Genomic DNA, 9,632 nt, shown 5'->3' on the forward strand with positions numbered 1-9,632 from the left:
ATATGTTTTTTATTATGCTAAATTATTGTGCCCTGATGATAGATTTCTCTTTCACATGAACCATGACCTGAGATTTTTTGTGTATATGTGGATTAGTGTATCTCCAGTTGTCTCTCTGCTTCACTATAATATCCAACAGTGCATTCTGCCTCTCCATACATTTGTATTAGTGGTTGAGAGAGGGGTGGAACTATCACTCATGGATACCTGAGGGTTGTAGCTCAGCTGTAGAGTGCTTACCTAGCATGAGTGGGGAACTGGGTTCAATTCTCAGCACCTCATATAAATACATTAAAATAAAGGTATATTAACAACTAAAAAAAGACAATATTAAGAAACAAGACTGATACCTGATGTTCGTGTACTCATGAAATTAAAAACAAAGATAAAAGTCCAAAGATATCTGGATTAAAAGTTATAATAAATTTAAAAACCATGCTCTAGAACCACACAAATCTACTGTTATGGTCCAAGATTAGACTTTGTAGGCAATAGATCTCTATGTCCCCTAGATCAAGTTACCAAACTAGGCTGGTGATTAAAATCACTTTGCAATTTTTTCTGACCTAATTAAGCTAGAATTAGGGGTCTTACAAATATTTGTGTTTTGAATAATTGTTTCTAGAAGTTTTCATACAGTTGATGGAACATCTGAATACTTGAACTTGGCTTTGAGGATTTTGATATTCTTAAAATGAAAATTTGGACTGTCCCCAGTTTGACGAAGTATGATCAATAAGATCATACTTCCATTAATTATTATTCCATTAATACACCATCATAGCATTGACTGCCAGACTGATGTTGTTATACTATTGTTGTAAAGTAATGGGAAATTATGACTTGTTTTAAGCTTTAAATGAAAAAAAAAAAAGTCAAAAATTCTCATTTTCCAGAAAAATAGTTTTCTTAGTAGTGAAAAATATGAAAATATGTCTCCCCCATTTCTAATTGCTAATTGTTATACTTCTTTCCCTGGAATAGCATAAATAAGTGTAAATACATTTCTAAGCAGTGCTCAATGGATTGTATAAACAGATTTCATGTTCCTTCACATTTCATCTATTTTTCATATAAACATATCCACAAAACTAATACATTTATCACATTTTTTGGTGTCTCCAGAATTAAAGTACTTTGTGGTTTCTGAATGAGATTTCCTTAAATATTTCAGTGCTTTAACGTATTTAGTTCATATTTGGTGATCAGCTGTGTATTTGATTTGACCAGCAGAGGAAGATAACTCTGCAATTGTATGCATGAGGAATAAAAGGTACATGAAGTATTACTGGGCCCACTATGAGTTTTAAATTAAACCCAGCCATTCCCAGTCTATATCAACTGAACTCCAGCTTATCCAGAGGCCCATGAAAGAGAATTAAATGTTTTTTGTGGAAACTATGTGTTTTAGGGTGGACATTTACACTGCGTCACTGAGTCTGCAGATCTAAGGAGAGTAGCAACAAATACTTGGGCAACTTAACCACTGATCTACATCCTCGGCCCTTAGCTCTTGCTAAGATGCTGAGGCTTTCTTGGAACTTGGAATTCTCATGCCTCAGCCTCCTGAGATGCTGGGATTACAGGCAAGTGCCACCACACCTGGCCATGTCTGGGTGATTTTTATGAAGAAATACTATTACTGAAATCTCCATGACATTGTGGCTATGCACTCCTTGCTACCCTAACACTTTTGTTTCTGCTGCACACAAACAATAATACTTTGAGTAGATTCAATTCAGTTTCTTAGTGGGGACAATGATAACAGGCGATAAAGCAACAGAAAATATCAGTTCTGTGTCTCTTATACTTAAAAATGAGGTGATTTTTTTACATCCTTCAGGTATAAGGTCAAGGGACACAGAATTTCAGTGAACTTGAAAACGTTTAGGAGAGCATTTGTATAACATAGTGACTAAATGTGATAATGACATTGTGTTATAGGAAAGATGAAGACTAAGGACATCTCTTTGAGATGTCCTGGACACCAAATAATAACTTTGATGAGTTCAATGTAAATGGTGTAAGGACATTACATTGTTTAACTTTAAAAGCATTGTTATTAAATAATTAAAATATATAGTAAGCACATTTTTTTCATATTGTTTAGTTATATTTATTGCAGTACAAATCTCAAAATGTGAGTGCTTAGGGCCTCCCTATTTCTATGAGGTTTGATTCTGAAGCCAGAATTAGACAGGCAGTCAGTATAGATAGGTAAATCAAGTCAGGTCAGATGAGTCAGGCCAATTTTCAGTGAGTCCCAGGAAGTTGGAGACTGTTCCCTGAGGGATTCAAATGTTAATTCCTTCTGAGCCCTTCCTTTACTTTTTTGAAGAGCCTGCCCTTGCTCAACCTGTTCTAAGGTAACCTGTCCCAGTAATTGCCCCTCCCTACAGGGAGCTGTAAGATTGTTAATTAATGTGTCCTGTGCTTCGCCAGCCTGCCCTTCCCCCTTTAGCCCACCTTTTCCCACCAGTCATCCCAAGGAGCATTTCCTAGTCCTGTACACAGGAAGGAGAATGATAAGAGAAAGAAAATAGGAGAACAAAGGAAGCCTAAGACATATAAAAAGGAAAGAACCCTTGCTTCTTGGGGTACCAGGATACCAGCTATGGCCCCCTTCTCCCTCCCAGGAGAAGTCTGTGTTCCCCCTTTTTAAATAAACCCTGCTTTATATGCTTGCCTTGGCTGCTTCTCTCATGTTCAAACTTCAACAAGTGAGGGAGCAGGACTCATCACAAATAACCAGCAGTATCATTTCTGATTCTCAGTCAAGATATAGAAGGACACAACTACAAAACCATGATCCCTTAAAATTGCCATTATAGAATATTATGATGTCAATTATGTCTGGGGTCTAGAAAGAAAAAATATGTTCCAGAATTTAAGATCTGGGAGAGATTTAGAGATCATTTGAACAAGGTCTTTGTATACATGTTCAGAGAAGTGAAGAAATGAAGATTAACTTTTTTTTAATACACTGAATTTTATCAGTATGGGAAGTTTGAATCCTCCAAATCTCTTGTGGTTGATTTTATTTCTGAAATTGGCTTATCTTCTGACTTTCTCTTGTTGGTGTTGCAGGAGCTCCTGTAATTTAAAAAAAAAAAAAGCATTTTTTAAAGATTTCTTCAATTTATATGTTTAAAAATTGGAGAAATAAAAATAGTAATAACTTTCACACACACAGAATGCTCTGAGGAAGTTTTATGTCAAATATTAATTCCTAATGTATTCTTCACCAGTTTTCACCTCATCTGAAGGATTTTGTGTTAGGTCTCTTTTTATTTGTAATAAGTTGCTTATAATATCCGACAGCCCTCAAATGTCTGGGTATTCCCTTGCCCCCAAATACCAGGATACCAGCTATGGTGAATAACGAGCTATTATTGGTGAATAACACTTCCTCAACCATTTTTTCCCCAAGGGAATCCCTGTGGCTTCATACCAACTGTGATAACCCACAGTTCTGTCCAAGTTCCTAACAGATGTTCATGGAGACTAGCCCCCATCTGAAAGACTACTACTTCTTTGACATGTTCCCCTTGCTGAAGCTAGCCTGAGCTGACATGAGGCTCCTGCACATGACAATCATTACCACCACAGGGATGATGTCTCTTTTGACATTTGTTGCTTTTGTAATTTTTTATACCATCGCCCTGTTCACCTTGAGGATCTGCTCCCCAAGTTCCACTTCAAATCCTCCTCATCTGTGGCTCATCTGTGGTTTTCTTGTTTTCTTGACCCTGTTCTTCACTATGTCAGGGTTGATTCTGCCAGCAATGACACAGTGTTTGCTCTGTTCACACCACTATATCCCCCTTGCTCAACCTCCTCATTTACACACTGAGAAATACAGACATGAAGAAGGCCCTGAGAGATTGTGGGGCCAAGACAAGCTGAAGGTTATTGAAGCCTCTGGAATTGGTACCCTTTACCTGATCCTGTTCCCTATCCAGAACCAATGTCATTAACACAACAAAGATGGGATGTGCTGTCACCCACAGTAACAAACCTTGAGGAGAGAAGACCCCTGGCCACTCTCTTTTTGTTGCTTTGTTTCTCTGAGATTTTACAAAAGGGAAGTAGATCACATGACCTCCTGGTCCTTCCTAGCTCTGACATTCTTCAACTTATTCCATTCTTCATGAGTCCACACATATGGGCACTATAACACTATTATCAGAGCAAAGTATATGAACCGCAGTTACGTCCTGCTTTAGTAAACAAATATCTTCAAGGAAAAACCAGCTATGTAGGAAGAAGTACTAATTACTTACATTCATTGATTTTCATTGCAATAAAGAAAAATGAAAGCAATTCCAAAAATGAGTGTGTTGTATATTTCAGACCGTTCAATTAACAACATGTGTTTCTAAAATATAAAATGCAATGTAATTGCATATTACTATTAGATGTTTCTTTATTTAATTTTAGTACCCTTTAGGTGGTGTATTTCAGTAATTAGAACTTTGAAAATTGAAGATGAACATCTATTTTTTCAAACTTTCAAATTTATCACAATGATTGTACTTATACGCTCATTTTTTCCACATTTTCATTGGTGCATTGCAGTTGTACCTAATTATGGGATTCATTGTTACATATTCATACATGTACACAATATAAAAACGTAAATTGTCCAATATTACTCCCCACCATTTACCTTGGCTCTAGCTCTCACCCCTTGGACCTGTTAGGTTTGTAGAAGTGGTCAAGAAACAAGGCACCAACCAACCTGCTCAAAAGAACCACCAATCAGGCGCTGACAGAACCACCTGTCAATAAGCAGGGTCTCCTGGCCAATCCTGGATCTTAGCCAGCACTCCCCACACACAAACCCCAGTAGAACAAGGGTGTATAAAAAACCCCTTTTCCTGTCCCAATCCCTCCTTTCCTTCCCTAAGTTCAATAAAAATCCAGTCCAGTCCAGCCCCAGGAGCTTCTCCTCAGACCCACCCTGTTGGTCTGAGGGTCTCACCTGGTAGCAAAATCTCAATAAAGCCTCCTTCAGCAGCCTTTTAAAATCTGCCTCATTTTGGTTGCCGCTGCCTGACCTTACAGGTACCTTTCCTCCATTTGTCCCCCCTTGATTTTTAGTAGATTCCATGATACACACATTTCTTTTCCTTTGTCCACTTTGGCTTCCACGTATGAGAGAAAACATAAGACCCTTCACCTCCTTTCTGAGTTTGATTTATTTCACCAAACATGATGCTCTCTAGTTCTCTCCATTTTCCTGAAAATGCCATAATTTCATTTTTCCTTATGGGTGAATAATACTGAGTGTGTGTGTGTGTGTGTGTGTGTGTGTGTGTGTGTATGCATATATATATCACATTTTCTTTGTCCATTTATCCATTGATGGACATCTAGGCTGGTTCCATAGTTTGGCTATTGTGAATTGTGCTGCTATCAACATGTGCATGTATGTAGCATGGTAGCAAGATGCCTAATTCTTCAGGATAAATACTGAGGAATTGTACACTCATTTTTAAAGTCTTTATAAGTGTTCAAAAGAACACTGTTTGTAAATGTACAGCATGGGAAATTTCCCAACCTGTGTAATGCTTTGAAGTTAGAAAAAAAAAGGAATGAATAAATGGATATTACTGGGGTGCAATTTGTTAATGTTTACATAAAACCTGCAAATATCAGTGAAATTTTTATTATAGCTTCAAACTATTCAAATCCACATCCCCTCCATATATAGATGTTCTGATCCTGGATTAAAAACTGGGACAAGTCAGTCACAGGGGTGCACACCTGTAATCACCATGGCTCAGAAGGCTGAGGCAGGAGGATCATGAGTTCAAAGCCAACCTCTGAAAAAGCAGGTGCTAAGCAATTCAGTGAGACCCTATCTCTAAGTAAAATACTAGATAGGACTAGGGATGTGGCTCAGTGGTTGAGTGCCCCTGAGATCAGCCCCAGGTACACACACACACATACAAACACACAACAGAACTGGGGTGAGTCTGAGTTTTCAGGATTCTTTTTTTTTTTTTTTTTAAAGAGAGAGTGAGAGAGGGGAGAGAGAGAGAGAGAGAGAGAGAGAGAGAGAGAGAGAGAGAGAGAAAGAGAGAGAGAGATTTTTTTTTAATATTTATTTTTTAGTTCTCGGCGGACACAACATCTTTGTTGGTATGTGGTGCTGAGGTTCGAACCGGGCCGCACGCATGCCAGGCGAGCGCGCTACCGCTTGAGCCACATCCCCAGCCCTTTTCAGGATTCTTTTTCATCTTCTTCCCAGGAATCACAAGTCCACCTACCTCCTCCCACAGGGACTGACTCAGAAATTTTCAGAAACAGGTATAGCTTTATAAAGTGGCTGGTGAAAACTTGAATAATCTTTCATATGTTTTACTTACTGGTCTCTGTGAATCAAAACAATGCCATCTAATACCTTCCCAGGGACATCAGACAAATAATTATTTAGGGTAAAGGCATAAAACAAAGAGTATTATAGACAGAAGTTATCAAATGTGTGATATTTATTTCTTATGCTGTTTTCCAATAGTTCAATTTAGCTCTCTGTTCACTGGACTGCATAACACAGGGGGAAACATTCAAAAGACCTGTTTGTATTCTATCAACTCATAGAACTCTTATATTCTAACAACATGAAGAATCATCAAGTCCTAGGTCCCCAATTTGTTTCCTGACATATCACTGCCTGCACAGAAATTCACAGAGAAACTTGTTTAAAATGTAGATCCTTTTTTAAAATTTTCATTGTTGGTTGTTCAAAACATTACATAGTTCTTGATATATCATATTTCACACTTTGATTCAAGTGAGTTATGAACTCCCATTTTACCCCGAAAATGTAGATTCTTATAGACCCTTAACGTGTGGCCTAATTGAAAAGATTCTTTTAAAATTTCCATTTGTGCATGAAAAATAAAAGGTAATTTTAATGATGAGTTTGTAAAGCATTGACCAACTCCTTTCAAAATTTAGAGACCCAACAAATGAATATTTAAAGTAGGAAAATAAACACAAATTTGAATTATTCAAGCAAAATGCCTAAATATGGTTTTAATTTCAAATTCAAACATCTTGTGGATTTTTTTTTTATCTTTTTGCTTTTAATTCTGCAGATACTTCCAGATCACCAGTCATTTATTAAGCACTATGGTCCTTTCCATGAATAATGCTTATACTTCTCACCCAGCCACAGACACAAACCCAAGAACAGGCAGTAGCATGGATAATCGATGTCAGGAAAAGACACAATGAAACAATAGCAAAGGCCATTGTTGCTATGAATATTTACTAAAAAAAATAAATAAATTTCAGGCTGTGGCTCATGGAGAAGGAAGGAGAACTGGGTCACCAGAGAAAATGTCAATTCAAACAAGAAAAAAATAATTGTCCAGAATGAGAATACTACTGAGATGTTGCAATTGAAAAGGGGACTCTCACAGCTTAATCAGTTCAATTTTCTTACTGTTTGGGTACAATGAGCACCACAGTATGGAAAGATTTTTCCCAAGACCAAATGATGAAAACTAATCTTTTGTCTTTTCAGCTTAGGAGTTACCTGTTTGACATTCTGCAGACACTTCCGTTCTCAGTCCAGGCTTATTGGTTTAGTTTTCCCTGTCTTTTGAAGAGTTTATATAGGAGAACATTAGCTTTGATGTGTTGCTTTTTATGTATTTTAAAATCATGATATATCTATATCTATCTATCTATATCTATATATATCTATATATCTATATCTATATATATATATATATATATGGATTTTATAAATATATAAGCTTAAAATGCACCAGTCATAGTTCAAAACCAAAGAAATGGCTTTAAGTAATACTTCTTAGAACGTTCTCATTTTAAAATATCACAAAACATAAAATGGAGAAGAAAATAATGATACTGAATATGATAATTTTAAGTTTGTTAGTTCTAGGAAACCTAGCATAGATTTCAGGAAATTACCAGATTTTGAAATAATTAGGATAATTATGATCATACTTTTTCTTTGTAAAATATGTTATTCTTTTATTTGTTTTTTCCTCAAATCCTGTGAGTTTGTCCTGGTTGTCTTTATTGTACAGAGGGGTTAAACACAGCGGAGAAAATTTAAGATAATTCATAAAATCATTCAGTTTAAATTATTACTTCCAACTATTTCCCACTGGTCCAAAACACCTTCTTGTCCCACAGTTTCTTCATAGCATTTTTTACTTCTGCATTTCTCAGTGTGTAAATCAGAGGATTCAACATGGGAGTGATAATGGTGTAAAATACAGCCACCATCTTATCCTCTGAGAAGGTAGTGTCAGGCCTCATGTACATAAAAGTACAGGGACCGAAAAAGATGATGACCACTGCGATGTGGGAGCCACAGGTGGACAGAGCTTTGCGTCTTCCTTCTGCGGACTGCTTCCTCAGAGTCACCAGAATAACACTATAGGAGAAGAGCAAGATCACAAAGCTCCCTAGACTAATGGTACCACTATTGGCTGTCACAACAACACCAACAATATAGGTGTCTGTGCAGGCAAGTTTCAGCACAGGGTGGACATCACAGAAGTAGTGATCAATCTCATTGGGTCCACAAAAGGGTAACTGGACTACCAGAGCCACTTGGATAATGGAGTGTATGAAAGCACCTACCCACGACCCCAACAACATTTTACTGCAGGTCTCCCGGTCCATAATAGTCATATAGTGCAAGGGTTTGCAGATGGCCACATAACGATCATAGGCCATTACCGTAAGGATGAAGATCTCAGTACAACCAAAGAAATGTCCTCCAAAGATCTGCAGCATGCACCCTGCATAAGAGATAGTTTTGTTCTTTACTAACATGTCAACAATTGTCTTGGGTGCGGTGACTGAAGAATAACAAATGTCTACAAAAGACAAGAAGTTGAGAAAGAAATACATAGGAGACTTGAGCAGGTTGCCCGTGCAAACTGTCAGCATAATGAGGAGATTTCCCAGAAGAATAGCTGTGTAGAAGAAAGAGAAGAGCACTAAGCAGACTTCCTCAACTTCTGGGTTCTGAGAAAGGCCCCAGAAGATGAATTCAGTTACATTGTTTATTTTTTCCATGGGATGAGTCCATGAGGCCATGTTCCCCAGAGACAAATTACCTGAAGGACACATGGAATGTACCATCATCATTTATTTCTAATTTAGAACAAATGAATAGTCCTTATAGTTGAAAACAGAAAAATGGGTAGATACTCCTGATTAGTGTACACACTTGAAAATAAATTGCATATTTTCCAATTACCTTACTTGTATATAATATCATATTTTTTCACTTCAGATGTAAAACAATGTCCAGAGAGGTAACAAAAATCCCCTGAGTCTCACTTGTTACCAGATACCTTTCCTCCTTCACTATGTATTAAAGTTTATTTCCAAATTGACTATTCAGTTTTCTTTAACTTATTATTGATGCATATTACTTATACTGAATTGTGGTGTCCATTGCAGGATATTTGTATTTACATAAAAATGTAATTTAATAAAAATAGCTTTTATTTTATAAAAGGCACTCTAATTTTGAAACAAAATCTGTTTGAGGAAACACCAATTTGTATACAAGAAAATGTTTTCTTTATTTTTGATGCATAAGTAAAAACATATGTCCTCACTTTCTTAGC

At 36.8% G+C, this 9,632-nt stretch overlaps 1 protein-coding gene across 1 annotated transcript; it reads right to left on the reverse strand.

Annotated features, from left to right (window-relative positions):
• Positions 1 to 8,139: 8,139 nt before the first annotated feature.
• LOC113177118 (olfactory receptor 4S2-like) lies at positions 8,140 to 9,093 on the reverse strand. The gene has a single exon (XM_026381646.2). It carries the CDS (start codon positions 9,091 to 9,093, stop codon positions 8,140 to 8,142), a length of 954 nt encoding a protein of 317 aa, XP_026237431.2.
• Positions 9,094 to 9,632: the final 539 nt, after the last annotated feature.

The sequence above is a fragment of the Urocitellus parryii genome, chromosome 4 (genome assembly GCF_045843805.1).
Source record: "Urocitellus parryii isolate mUroPar1 chromosome 4, mUroPar1.hap1, whole genome shotgun sequence".
NCBI classification, from domain to species: Eukaryota; Metazoa; Chordata; class Mammalia; order Rodentia; family Sciuridae; genus Urocitellus; species Urocitellus parryii.

Bases quoted from the DNA above. Each gene is read 5' to 3' on its own strand.
- LOC113177118 (XM_026381646.2), bottom strand. From the start codon at position 9,093: ATGGCCTCATGGACTCATCCCATGGAAAAAATAAACAATGTAACTGAA.